General features: G+C 46.2%; 1 protein-coding gene across 3 annotated transcripts in view; it reads right to left on the reverse strand.

The window, feature by feature from the left end:
• RIPOR1 (RHO family interacting cell polarization regulator 1) overlaps positions 1 to 15,646 on the reverse strand; it is a 130,896-nt gene that overhangs the window by 72,571 nt on the left and 42,679 nt on the right. The window contains exon 1 of one of the 3 annotated variants that reach the window (XM_083164701.1): positions 1,689 to 1,833. The exons of 1 other annotated variant lie outside the window; for it this stretch is intronic. In XM_083164701.1, the coding sequence (XP_083020827.1) occupies positions 1,689 to 1,707 (19 nt within the window). In that variant the 5' untranslated portion in view covers positions 1,708 to 1,833. Of the gene's footprint in view, positions 1 to 1,688; positions 1,834 to 15,646 lie in introns of those variants that run through there. One more of the 3 variants, XM_083164702.1, reaches the window with a different exon arrangement.

Raw genomic sequence — 15,646 nt, forward strand, 5'->3', positions numbered from 1 at the left:
GGCAGCAACATGAACACCCACTGGGTAGTCGGTGGAGGCAATAGCAGGTTGTTATCAACAGTAAGAAGGAATCCCTATTGGCTCTGTATTGATGAAACAATACTATTGATCACTGACTGTGCTGCATTGTCAGACTGGCTCTCAGAAGTACAGGGAAATCCCAGTTAGGTCCCACTGCCTGTGGCCCATCCCTTTCAGGTCAGGTAGGTTCTAGATACAGCACTTAACATTACACGATGTGAGTACCCAGCGACATTTCCTCTGTCGTGACCAGACATTGGAAAGTGCATATACACTTGCAGATGCCGACATGGACGGAGCGGGGGGCTTGCGGTGTCCTCCACGGTCATACTGATGACACGTGGGAAGGAGAAACCTATTGCTTGAACCTTTGTGACCAAATGCGACATTTGTATGTCCAACTCAACATGGTGTCCACCATATTGCTGAACACTGCAGAATAATATATCGGGAACAGACCCACAGGGAAACTACTGTAGAATATAAATATATGCAGAAATAGTCTAGGTCTCAAGTATACATCTATTACAATGCAATAAATGAAAAGTTAAAAAATATATATAAAATAAAAGTAAAATACAGGTCAAGTATCCCTTATCCAAAATATCACTTACCCATAGTTTCCAGAATGCCATTTTTGTTTTTGTGTGGTAAAAGCACTACTGGGGCCATCTGTAACTGGCACTACTGGGGGACAGGATATGTAACTGGCACTACTGGGGACATGATATGTAACTGGCACTACTGGGGGACAGGATATGTAACTGTCACTACTGGGGGACATGATATGTAACTGGCACCACTGGGGGAATGATTTGCAACTGGCACTACTGGGGATATGATTAGTAAGTGGCACTACTGGGGACATGATATCTAACTGGCACTACTGGGGACATGATATGTAACAGCACTACTGGGGACATGATATGTAACAGCACTACTGGGGACATGGTATGTAACTGGCACTACTGGGGACATGATAAGTAACTGGCACTTCTGGGGACATGATACGTAACTGGCACTACTGGGGACATGATACGTAACTGGCACTACTGGGGACATGATACGTAACTGGCACTACTGGGGACATGATATGTAACTGGCACTACTGGGGACATGATATGTAATTGGCACTAAATAGGTGCAAGAAAATGATTGCTCTGCATTCAAAATCAGTGCCTTGTTTCATACACAAATAAAATATACTGTATTTGTGTGTATTTCAGGTGTTTCATATGTATATACAACATAGATGCAAGATACGAACCTCAAAAAACCTCAATGAAAGAAAAATATTCCAAAATACGGAATAATCCAAAATTCTTCTGGTCCCGAGCATTTTGGATAAGGGATACTCACCCTGTATAAAGTAATTCGGAGATTAGCAGAACTTACAGCTAAATGAGTCAGTATGCTAATATTAACACACTCAGCAACATACAATACACTATACAATGCACAACGAGCCCCATACACACAGACAGGATCATACACAAATCATCATCTTACAGCTGCAGCACCCACACCGCACAAAACAATGCACATTACCAATCAGACAATATAATGTGAAAATAGATTCATCAATGCTATTCCAAGTATACAATGTCCTTAACATCACTACCATCAATAACAATAAATGAACAGGAGAAGCCTAAAACCTACAGTACCTCGTAGACGCCCATTCATGTTGTCCGGTTCACAATATAAACAATTGCCTTGGTCCCCTCATTTGCACATTGGGTTTCACGCTTAATATGTTTCTGGATCACAGATTTTGAGATGTGTTGGGAACCAGGACCAGCAAGTTCAAGACAGGAAAGGGCCAGGCTAGGTTCCTCCCAATACTTCCCCTGCCAAAAATATCTGACATCACTGTTTTTGTGATGAGTCAATCCTGGAGGGCAGTATCAACAATAACAGTTCGGCTTCCTCTCCACTTTCGGACGGTTCCACAGCTCTGACCCAGAAGACTATACCAAATATTTGTGATTTATGATCATTACTGTTATAGGCAATATATAGGTCTAGTGTCCATGAGTCTGCGAAACATTGCCATCTGTTATAAAGTTATACAATTGTGACATCCCAGAAATGTATAAATATTATAATAAGTATGTAAAATGTATTTATTTGATGAAGATCCCTCACAGAGGGAACATATAGGGATTCAATCCCCTCATAGAGGGAGAGTTTAGTAATATATAAGAAACCCCTTCTGGAGAGGAGGTGGGTTAATCCCAAACTGTCTTGATGGAGAAACTTCACCACTACAAGGCTGCGGACTGTACCAATCTCCTGAAGGGAGAGGGGAGGCTGATAAGTGACAGTTAATCTGAAGGGTGCTCACAGGCAGAATGAGAGCACCACAAGCCCAGGATGAGAGGGGTTAAAAAGCAGAGCTGCATGTGACAGTTTGAGCAGTTGCTGAGGAGAGAGAAACAGAGCAGGGGTGTGCGCTGTCATGAGAGCTGCAGAGGCACCAAATGTGGCAAGAATTACCAAAAGGCGACTCCCGTTGACGCAGTACGGTTGTCCGGTGTTTGTCCCCATCAGGAAGCAGCGCCATCCTACTGGTCAAGAATCTCATAGAGGTGCTCCAGAATTGGACTGTGTCATAGGCCCGGCCTAGATGATTGAGGCCGATGGTGCGCAGTTACGTAGAGCCCCTCTATTCCACAAAAAGAGTGAGTGAGTCAAGCCCCGGAAACCCCTGAAAGGCAATAGGGGTGGACCCGAAATTATTCCCTAGGGCTTAAGAACAGACTTGGGATAGGGAAGTAGACTTTGCAGCTTGATTATAGGGCCCCACAGGACATTCATTGCTAATTAAACTAGGATATATAATACAGCAGCAGGCAGGAGCAGCAGAATGGATCTATAAACAGAGTTGTCAGTGCAAGAAACATTAAAGGATTATAAAGTGAATACAGGGAGAAGATCCGTTTATGTGCACATAATAGTAATTTCCCTTAAGAGCTAAATTGCGCAATTTAGAGAAAAAAGACTTGATTTTTAATGTTACAGTAATATTGTTATTTTAGTTATTTAATTTAATAATTTATTAGTTGTGCAAAGCCAACTATTAAATGTAACATTTAAATATTGTCAAACTGGATTGTTGTAATATAATAAACCCTGTTAACCTTTATCTTAGCCTTTGTAAAATTACCTGAAAAGAAAGATCTGAGCTAATACTAGAGTGTTACACAATCCTCATAATAAAAGATCATTCACTGCCTGCGCTCGCCAGATCGTCCCCACTGGCGGAAAGGGACTCCATTGGACTGGGAGGCGCCTGCGTCTCACACGCATGCCCGTCTCAGTCACTCGGCAGTGTGACCCTGCCCATCTCCACTTCAGGGAGACGGGCAGGGCTGGGGGGATCCGGGGCGGCGGTGGGGACTGGTTATGGGGACCCGGGAGGTGGTGGACAGCAGCGAGGAGCTCTGTCAGAACGGGGCACTAGAGCGTCTCGTGCGCGCGCTCCCCCTTGCGACGGCTGGCGGGCCATCTGTACATGGGGATATGCTGAAGCGTTCCGAGCATTCCTCCCAACTTTTGAGTGAGCTGAGGAGGGACAGTGCGCGCGGCGAAGGCGGAGGCATGGCCTAGTGGGAAGGGGTGTGCCCTATATTTGAGATGCTGCCGTGAGGCCACTCCCATTTTCGCTGCTCTGGGGGCATGCCCAGCAGCTTTCTGAGCTGCTGGCTATGCTCCTAGCCCCCCCGCTGCAGGACACTGCTGGCCCCGGACAGGACGCAGGAACGTCCCAAATACCCAGAACGTTCCAGCGAAAAGCGGGACAGTTGGGAGGTATGGTTTTGAGCGATGCTAGATAAGCACACAGCGATGTGTCAGGGCCACTGGATATTTGTTGTCGGCCGATAGAGTCGTGTGGGGCCGCATCACTATGAGACACATACGCGGAGCGATGTTGGGGCATCTAGTGCGATCGCTTACAAAATGCCCCTAAATCGCCACGTGTGTAGGCCTCATTAGACTGCACTAATTCTTTTGATTCAAAACATTTTGATATCTGTCCGTGAGTCTGGGGACCAGGGGGGATATTCTCAAAAAATAGCCGCCCCCCTTCGCAATTATAATTATCGCATATGTTCTAACATATGCGATAATTATAGCAAAGGACAGATCTTGCGTTAAGAGCTGTCCTTTGCGGTGAGAGTCGCCGGGTCCCAGCGGCTCCCCCCTCCCTCACACACCCGGCGCTGCTGCTGCCCGGACACAGGTGAGGAGGGAGGGGGCGATGCGGGGCGGTGGGGGTCCGTGCGGGGCGGCGATGGGTTCACGTTAGAAGCCCGTTGGTTTCTATGTGGCATCGCCAGATTTTTCTGGCGATGCCCCCCGCCGCGGTAACCCGGCGGGGATGCTTAGAGTAGAAACCCTGATAACAGGGTTTTTACCGCATTTTCACCTTAGAGAATCTCCCCCCAGATGTACTAAGCTTTCAGAATGATAAAATGGAGAGTGCTAAACAACCAGCCAATCCGCTACTAACTTATGTCACAGGCTGTGTTTGAAAAATGGCAGATCGGGGCTGATTGATTGGTGGTTTAGTTTACCACTCTCCATATTATCACTTTTCCAGCCTTACTACCCATGGCCCTGAATCTGTACCCATAAGTGTTACAATGCAGCAGCTGTGCTATTTTATGCAAAGTCCCATTGTGTTTTGTATGTAGATTCAGGCTTATGCTGGGTGCACATTAAGACGAGCTGCCTATCCGGATAAGCATATACACTTATTACTGACTGACAGCTAGCCGTAAGAGCAGGATGCACATTAAGACGAGCTGCCTATCCGGATAAGCATATACACTTATTACTGACCGACAGCTAGCCATAAGAGCAGGATGCACATTAAGACGAGCTGCCTATCCGGATAAGCATATACACTTATTACTGACTGACAGCTAGCCGTAAGAGCAGGATGCACATTAAGACGAGCTGCCTATCCGGATAAGCATATACACTTATTACTGACCGACAGCTAGCCATAAGAGCAGGATGCACATTAAGACGAGCTGCCTATCTGGATAAGCATATACACTTATTACTGACTGACAGCTAGCCGTCACAGCTGGATGCACATTTAATTTCACCCTCCTGGCTTTGACTTCCGTCCCTGCAGCAAGCACACGACTGCATGTACACACAGATATAAAGGGACCTGTGCTCTGGTTAAATGGAAATGACAGTCTCGGTGACACATAATGAAATGCAAAAATGTTCCTACGATTAGGTTTATTGGTCACAATTCCAATCGTAGAATACAACAATGTGCATGGCATAATATATAATAGGCAATATGGTGTGTGGTAGAATATGTAATAGGCATTAAAGTGTGTGGCATAATGTGTAATGGGCATTACTGTTTGTAATAGGCCCTTATTCTGGTTCACTCGCAAAGGCAAATTCCTTCTCAAATGGACAAAACCATGTGCACTGCAGGGGGGGCAGATGTAACACGTGCAGAGAGAGTTAGATTTGGGTGAGTTATTTTGTTTCTGTGCAGGGTAAATACTGACTGCATGATTTTTACACTGCAATATAGATCTCACTTTGAAGTAAAACCCCACCCAAATCTAATTCTCTCTGCACAAGTTACATCTGCCCCACCTGCAGTGCACATGGTTTTGTCCATTTGAGAAGGAATGTGCCTCTGTGAGTAAACCAGAATAAGGGCCTTAATGTGTAAGTGACATTGCTATGAGAAGGAGAAATGACTGGGGTAGATTCCGAAACACACCCTTGCTCCGGGCACCTTTTCACCTAGATACACCTCGGTCGACATGTGGAAAAGGACGATACTGTACGTCCATATTGGCCGCTGGTAACATAGGTGCCCACTCGCCATGCTTCAGGCATGGACTACAATTGGGAGCTTCGCCATTCCCAACTGTAGTCCACATGTTGACCTTTTCACGTGTCTACCATTGTCATGTTGACACTTTACTTGTGTAAACCTTTTGTTAAGATGGACCTAATACGTGTCGGCATTTTGGTGTAGACCTAGACACTGTAGACCTTTCAACTAGGGATGCCAATCCCAGGGCATTTTTTCAATCCCGGAATTCGAATAATGCCCAATGCCGGGATTGGCTTCCCTAAGAAATAAGCTCGGCATATTTACTTACATGTGCAGTGCGGCTGGAGGGGGACGGTGGAGCTGGGGGGGCGCCCGATCCCTGACGCCGGGAGCAGAGCGGGAGAGTGGCCGGCCGGGTAGTGAAGCCGGGAGCCTGGTGGGTGGGCTAGCGGGCGATGCATTCAGGGTGGGAGAGCAGGCTGTGCGCGCCCAGGACGGGGCTGTGCAGCGTGACCTCTGACCTTGTCACACTGCGCAGAGCCACACTGCCGGTGACAGGAGAAGCCTAATCCCAAAATCCGGGGATTGAAATCCCGGCGTTTTCATGGCCAAATCCCAGGATCTGCTGATCCCGACCCCAGGATTGGCCGCCCTACTTCCAGCTGCTTCCAAACACAACTGGAGGCTAATTAACAACATAATTACAATTAAAGGCTATATGGTCGTTAGGTCGACATGCATTGGGTCGTTGTTGACTGACGGTCTACATGGCTTAGGTGGACACATGAAATAGGTCGACATGCCTACGGTCAACAGGGTTGGAAGGTCGATGAAAGCATTAGGTCGACATTGGCTAATTCGACAGTCATAATGTCGACATGAGTTTTATTAGCTGACAACCCGTAGTTTATACCCTACCCTCCACTGGGGGGCGGAGGGAATACCTGTCCAGGCGGGAGCTGTCACTCAGCACTAGTCTATCAGCGTGTGGCCAATGATGCACCACTAGAGTGTATAGGCGGCTTCAGGAGTTGGTGCTATACTGACCCCCCCCTGTCTGTCATGGAATACAAAGTGAGTGCGGTTCTGATAGATAGATAGATAGATAGATAGATAGATAGATAGATAGATAGATAGATAGATAGATAGATAGATAGGACAGACAGACAGACAGACAGACAGACAGACAGATAGATATCAGTGTTGCCTACCTGACCCTCTCCGTCAGGGACACAGTGCTCTGCTCCTGGGCTTCCCTGATAATGTATGATTGCCAGCACCTGTGGTGACACCTTTCTTATCAGTTACCTAGCTCCCGACAGGTGCTGGCAATCCTACATTATCCATACCTCCCAGCATGCCCCTCTCCAGGAGGACACAATGCTCTGTTCCTGGGCTTCCCTGGTAATGTATGATTGCCAGCACCTGTGGTGACACCTTTCTTATCAGTTACCTAGCTCCCCACAGGTGCTGGCAATCACATTATCCATACCTCCCAGCATGCCCCTCTCCAGGAGGACACAATGCTCTGTTCCTGGGCTTCCCTGATAATGTATGATTGCCAGCACCTGTGGTGACACCTTTCTTATCAGTTACCTAGCTCCCCACAGGTGCTTGCAATCATACATTACCAGGGAAGCACAGGGACAGAGCATTGTGTCCTCCTGGAGAGGGGCATGCTGGGAGGTATGGATAATGTATGATTGCCAGCACCTGTGGGGAGCTAGGTAACTGATAAGAAAGGTGTCACCACAGGTGCTGGCAATCATACATTACCAGGGAAGTCCAGGAACAGAGCATTGTGTCCTCCTGGAGAGGGGCATGCTGGGAGGTATGGATAATGTAGGATTGCCAGCACCTGTCGGGAGCTAGGTAACTGATAAGAAAGGTGTCACCACAGGTGCTGGCAATCATACATTATCAGGGAAGCCCAGGAACAGAGCATTGTGTCCTCCTGGAGAGGGGCATGCTGGGAGGTATGGATAATGTATGATTGCCAGCACCTGTGGGGAGCTAGGTAACTGATAAGAAAGGTGTCACCACAGGTGCTGGCAATCATACATTACCAGGGAAGCCCAGGAACAGAGCATTGTGTCCTCCTGGAGAGGGGCATGCTGGGAGGTATGGATAATGTATGATTGCCAGCACCTGTGGGGAGCTAGGTAACTGATAAGAAAGGTGTCACCACAGGTGCTGGCAATCATACATTACCAGGGAAGCCCAGGAGCAGAGCATTGTGTCCTCCTGGGGAGGGGCATGCTGGGATGTATGGATAATGTAGGATTGCCAGCACCTGTGGGGAGCTAGGTAATTGATAAGAAAGGTGTCACCACAGGTGCTGGCAATCCTACATTACCAGGGAAGGCCAGGAGCAGAGCATTGTGTCCTCCTGGAGAGGGGCATGCTGGGAGGTATGGATAATGTAGGATTGCCAGCACCTGTGGGGAGCTAGGTAACTGATAAGAAAGGTGTCACCACAGGTGCTGGCAATCATACATTACCAGGGAAGCCCAGGAGCAGAGCATTGTGTCCTCCTGGAGAGGGGCATGCTGGGAGGTATGGATAATGTATGATTGCCAGCACCTGTGGGGAGCTAGGTAACTGATAAGAAGAAAGGTGTCACCACAGGTGCTGGCAATCATACATTATCCATACCTCCCAGCATGCCCCTCTCCAGCAGGACACAATGCTCTGCTCCTGCCCTTCCCTGGTAATGTAGGATTGCCAGCACCTGTGGGAAACTGGGTCATTGATAAGAAAGGTGTCACCACAGGTGCTGGCAATCCTACATTACCAGGGAAGTCCAAGCTTGATGGGGTCCCATGGCCAAAGCATTCCTCACCCCAACTAGTCAGCCCAGGCTGGAAGTTATCGGGGACTGTACAAATAAAGGACTCCCCCTCTCCAGAGCACCCCAGGCTATCCCCTGCATCCCTGGTCGGTGCATATCATTAGTAGCAGAAGCTGCTGCGCACCCCATTCACTCTATTTTGCGAATAAAATGCATTTTAATCAAAAAAGTTGCACAAACATGCCTGGCGCTATTCATATGGCGCTCACGTTATGTAGAACACCAGGATAGATGTATATGGCCATATAGGCTATGGTACTTTTTTGGGGATAACTGATTTTAATTATTTTTTAAGACCATGGACAGATCATAAGTGATTTTCTGTAACACATTCTGAATTCTAGTAAACTGTATCCACGACAGGTGCTCTTTGTATGGATGAATCAATATAGTAACACTATAAAGAACAGAATCAGGCACAATAGTGTTTTGTGATACTAATATTCCACCAGAGGAAATAATAATAGAATAAGTCAATAGACCTATTTTCATTAGTATATGAATCACCAAGCTAATTTACTTAAGGCTGCTCCCATTGGCAATACGGAGATTGCTCAATTACAAAAATGAAAGATTGACTATATACCTTTAATTTATCTGAATATATGTATAATTATGAGAGAGCGCCACACAATTAGAACTACAGATTATTTTATTATTATGGTTTATATAGAAACAAATAAATAATAAAATAATTAATCGGTAGTTCTCATTGTGTGGCGCTCTCTCAGAATCAATACAGTACCTGCCAGTCATTAGTGCCTGAAGGGCCTGATAAACAGTTGGAACAAGATCTAAGCCGCAAATACTACAGAGACTGTTCTCCAGCTTCAGCGTTCTCCCTTCTAACTTGTATTTGGGACAGTTGTGCGAGCACCCAGAGAGTTCACTGCATAATGCGACAGGAGCGCCACCTAGGGGTAATATGAACACAGTATTGTATGCTAGCCAAGCAAGAGAAGGTTCATACAATGTGCTTCATTACAAAAAGGTAGAGACATTAAACTAAAATAGAGAGTATCAGTTCCCATTTTAGTCACAATGGGGTTTATTTATGTGGTTACCTAATTTATGTTGTAACATACAGACGGAGCGCCTCTCTTCTTGCCGACGTCTGGTGATAGAATCGCCAACTGCAAGCCGTCAGCCGCCCATTGCGGTGTGTGGCATAATGTGTAATGGGCATTACAGTGTGTCATAATGTGTAATGGACATTGCGATGTGTAGCATAATGTTTAAGGGACATATTGTTAATGCGAATTACAGTGTTTCAGCATTTTTGGAAAGGGCAGTACCCCTTGAAGCGAGGCCGCATGTACGTTTTGAAATGTGTGCATTATTTATTTTTAAAATATCTGTATGTGGGGCACATTTTTACTGTTACAACTGGGAGCCATCTCTTCATATATTTTTTTCCACCAGCCACTGCAGGACACACCCCTGGATGGAAATAGATACGCCCATATGTGTCACTAGACACGCCCTTTGGTTGAAACATGACACACCCCGTCAATGTTGCGCGACGCTGCGCTCGGTGCATTTTGCTAGCATCTAAAATCTCCCTCATTTTGCTTTTCAAAAGTAGGCAAGTATGTTATTATGGCCAGGTAGACCATGGTACGGGTCCTCAAACTATTTTGCTCCAGGACCCCATCAGACAATAAAAAATAATTCATTAAAAGGACCCCAGCAAGTTACTGCAGCAGAAGGTCATCACATCACATGTGTAGTCAGCAGACAGCACAGCACATACATGGCAGCATTGTGGAGGCACAGAGTGATGGGAGGAGTCTAATATACCATAACCCACCACATGTGTAGTCAGCAGACAGCACATACATGGCAGCATTGTGGAGGCACAGAGTGATGGGAGGAGTCTAATATACCATAACCCATCACATGTGTAGTCAGCAGACAGCACATACATGGCAGCATTGTGGAGGCACAGAGTGATTGGAGGAGTCTGATATACCATAACCCATCACATCACACGTGTAGTCAGCAGACAGCACATACATGGCAGCAATGTGGGGGCACAGAGTGATTGGAGGAGTCTGATATACCATAACCCATCACATCACACGTGTAGTCAGCAGACAGCACATACATGGCAGCATTGTGGGGGCACAGAGTGATGGGAGGAGTCTGATATACCATAACCCATCACAACACACGTGTAGTCAGCAGACAGCACATACATGGCAGCATTGTGGGGGCACAGAGTGATGGGAGGAGTCTGATATACCATAACCCATCACATCACACGTGTAGTCAGCAGACAGCACATACATGGCAGCATTGTGGAGGCACAGAGTGATGGGAGGAGTCTGATATACCATAACCCATCACATCACACGTGTAGTCAGCAGACAGCCTATACATGGCAGCATTGTGGAGGCACAGAGTGATGGGAGGAGTCTAATATACCATAACCCATCACATCACACGTGTAGTCAGCAGACAGCACATACATGGCAGCATTGTGGGGGCACAGAGTGATTGGAGGAGTCTGATATACCATAACCCATCACAACACACGTGTAGTCAGCAGACAGCACATACATGGCAGCATTGTGGAGGCACAGAGTGATGGGAGGAGTCTGATATACCATAACCCATCACATCACACGTGTAGTCAGCAGACAGCCTATACATGGCAGCATTGTGGAGGCACAGAGTGATGGGAGGAGTCTAATATACCATAACCCATCACATCACACGTGTAGTCAGCAGACAGCACATACATGGCAGCATTGTGGGGGCACAGAGTGATTGGAGGAGTCTGATATACCATAACCCATCACATCACACGTGTAGTCAGCAGACAGCACGTACATGGCAGCATTGTGGAGGCACAGAGTGATGGGAGGAGTCTAATATACCATAACCCATCATATCACACGGGTAGTCAGCAGACAGCACGTACATGGCAGCATTGTGGGGGCACAGAGTGATTGGAGGAGTCTGATATACCATAACCCATCACATCACACGTGTAGTCAGCAGACAGCACGTACATGGCAGCATTGTGGAGGCACAGAGTGATGGGAGGAGTCTGATATACCATTACCCATCACATCACACGTGTAGTCAGCAGACAGCACATACATGGCAGCAGTGTGGAGGCACAGAGTGATGGGAGGAGTCTGATATACCATAACCCATCACATCACAGGTGTAATCAGCAGACAGCACATACATGGCAGCATTGTGGAGGCACAGAGTGATGGGAGGAGTCTAATATACCATAACCCATCACATCACAGGTGTAGTCAGCAGACAGCACATACATGGCAGCATTGTGGGGGCACAGAGTGATGGGAGGAGTCTGATATACCATAACCCATCACATCACACGTGTAGTCAGCAGACAGCACATACATGGCAGCATTGTGGAGGCACAGAGTGATGGGAGGAGTCTGATATACCATTACCCATCACATCACATGTGTAATCAGCAGACAGCACATACATGGCAGCATTGTGGAGGCACAGAGTGATGGGAGGAGTCTAATATACCATAACCCATCACATCACATGTGTAATCAGCAGACAGCACATACATGACAGCATTGTGGAGGCACAGAGTGATGGGAGGAGTCTAATATAACAGACAATCCAACAGATAATTCAGACTCCTTGAATCACTGACTGAGATTAGAAAAGTCGTCAGCAACATGGAGCTGTGACCCCATGCTGAGAAGGTTGGGACCCACTTTAGGGTCAGGACCCACAGTTTGAGAACCGCTGGACTATGGCATTGTGCTCTGATAACTAATCACTACCGCACTAGTGTGTATCTAGTAATCTATGCTGATGGAGATGTCAGAGTGACATCCCACTGCTCCAGTGTGTAACCAGGTTGGACTTGGAGACGGACTTAAAATAGAATGAACACAATTTTTTTATAGAAAATGAGGAGACATGGAAAGCAGATAATTATAATCTATATAAGCTTGCAGGCACTTTTGGCTTCCTGAACACTCACTCAGTCATGTGACTTCCGGTCTGTGAACCGCAGATATGGCCAAAGCCTTGTATTGGTTAGTGCAATCATGTCCTTTCCATCTTGTTCACACATTCAGAAGCCGGAACTTTCCGGAGAGTAAATGTGGCTTCCACCGCCAATCTTATTTAGGGCCAAATCAAGCTTGATAAAATGGAGAGTGATAAACAGCCAGCCAGTCAGCTCCTAACTGCCCCCTCACAGGCTGGGTTTGAAAAATGACAGATTGCAGCTGATTGGCTGGTTGTTTATTACTCTCCACTTTTTGAAGCTCAATACACCTGGCCCATAGAGAGATGCCTGGCTCCTATTGAATGTCTCATTATAAACAGCTTCCCAAGAGGAATATGTGTGCAAGCAATTAAACAACACGAATAAGCTTAGGTGCTGATTTGGTTGGGTTTCCAAAGCTGCTGCCAAAAATAGGGAGTAGTCAATTCCCAATGCAAAATCTAAAGTACGACGTAAAAAATGGTTGAAGGGCACGAGGTATAGAAAAAGAGGATTGAGATCGTTTAAACCCTCGATTTTCCAGAATAATGTTGAATTCCAAGATACATTCCAGCATCGCTCACATTGGTTATATAAATTCAAATTAAAAACTGTTACGTAAAAAGGATTATTCCTATGTAAGGTGAACGTTACAGGTCATTATGATGAATATAAATGTCTGCTTGGCAATTTTCACATCTACAGTATTTTGACAAATAAACTTGGCACTCAAAGGGTTAAGACAAGAGCCACTTTGTCATACTGGGCAATATAAAGACAGAGGCATGTTAATTATGAAAACATTTATTACATTTAAGCAAAAATTGATAATAAATGCAAAAAATACCAGAGAGGCTGGCCGAACAAGTAGGCTGCATTCTGAATCAATGGGATCCTGCAGACGGAGCGCCCCTCATTGGAGCGGGTCCTGGCGATTCTATCACCAATCGCCAGGACCCGACATCAGATGGAAGGGGCCAAATTTACATGAGATGCTTGCGCGTTCGTTTCTGCCAGAGCCCGCCGCTCCCCGCACCCCCCCCCCCCCTAACCCTGCCCCTCTCCCTGAAGAAGAGATTCCACTCACCGCCGCCAAGAGAAGGGGACGTGCATGCGCGCCCCCGTCAGATGGAGTACCTCTCCGCCAGCGGAGGGGATTTGGCGAGAGCTGGCACTGAACAAGAGGCGCTTCATCTGTAACCTGGAACAAGAGACTCTGGGACGAATATGAGGATACAAAGGTTCTGTTCGGATTGTCAACTCAATTGTTCCATTAGGGACAGACAAAGGGAAAATATAAAAAGGGACATTTTTGAATACTCAAATGTAGATCTGGAAGCCAAACCAAAAGATAGGAGCTATAAAGAAAATAATGATTCCTTCTTGGATCCTTTTTTAGGACAGGGCAAGAAAAGTGTACAGAAAGATCAATATCAAAACAGTGACAGGAACACTAACAAGAAGGATACATCTAATGGTGCGTTTCTATTCTCAACTCCATGCCGACGTGGATAGTGGGGGTATGAAAAGGTCGTAGGACGCGTACCGCCGCCCCTCGCGGGCTCGCTGCGCTCGCCACGCTTCGGGTTGACGTTGATCGCGGGGTGGCGTTAACAATTGGGGGGGCCATTTCACACTTCAGGGTGCCTATTTGGCCTCTGTGGGCCATTTAACATTGTTCCCTATGGAAAATCAGGTAAATTGGGACATTTAACATTGTTACCTATGGGAAATCGCGGTAATCGCGTCGGTCGCATCGCATGCGATTTTTTGGTTGCATGCGATGCGACCGACGCGATTTTTTTTACCTTACGATGCCCACGATCAAAATCGTGGGCGCCCTTCTAGGTAAAGAGTACCCGAAATCTAATGTCAAATCTCTCCGTGTGTACACAGCATAAGTTATCAGGCTGCTGAGAGGAAAAAGGGAAAAAAATAGAAATGAAAAATCAATAAAAAATATTTGTAGTTTGTGTTCTTTTTCTTTATCATCGAAACAATTGGATGAAAGAGAATTACAGTTATGAAGTAAAGGTTTAACATTTTCCCCGACATCAGCCCCTAACATCTTTAATGTTTTTGTAGAATTGAATAGATTTGTTAGAACATTCAGAAATAAATATTTTGAAAAAAAAAATCCCTTACGAAATAGGATGAGAAGGCTTTCCCAACATTTTTGGATATAAGAATACCTCCCAAAAGTCCCAATAACCGCAGGATTATTCCGGTTTTCGGGGACATTCCCACGTCCCTACCGCGGCCAGCAGTGTCCCGCGGCAAGGGGGGGCTGTTGGGAGTCCCCACTGTCGGCTGCTGAGCAGCGGTGAATATACACTGTGCGCATGCGCACAGTGTCTATTACCGCAGCCAGGGGGCTGGGGGCATGGCTAGAGGCTCTCATGCCCCCATAGCGTCAAAACGGGGGTGTGGCCTCACGGGAGAGCCGCGAGTATAGGACACACCTATTTAATTAGGTCACGCCCCTGACATTTTCGGCGCGCATATGGCACGGATACATCAATCCCTACTCCGTATCCAGAGAAGTTGGGAGGTATGCATAAGTGATGCACCAGCCATGGATATTAACAGAATTATGAGAAAAAAAACAATATTAATTTTCCAGAGATGACTAAACCCATTTTTATATCAGGAAAAACAAGAGGAAAATTAAATTAAAGTCACATTTTTATTCAATTAAAGCAAAGGGTACTAGCTGCTTACAAGACAGTGGGGGAAATTTACTAAGATGTGTATTCTACTTCACATGTGATGTTGCTGTGGGCAACCAATCAGATCCTGTCTTCTATAGGGTGCTAAATAAGAAATAGATTCTGATTAGTTGGCCATAGCAACATCACATGTGAAGTAGAATACACTTAGTAAATTTCCCACAATTTGTACAACTTCCACCTCAAATAAAAGGAATAATCTTATCAAATGGGAAAGAAAA

The sequence above is a fragment of the Crinia signifera genome, chromosome 11, assembly GCF_055691185.1.
Source record: "Crinia signifera chromosome 11, ASM5569118v1, whole genome shotgun sequence".
Taxonomy (NCBI): domain Eukaryota; kingdom Metazoa; phylum Chordata; class Amphibia; order Anura; family Myobatrachidae; genus Crinia; species Crinia signifera.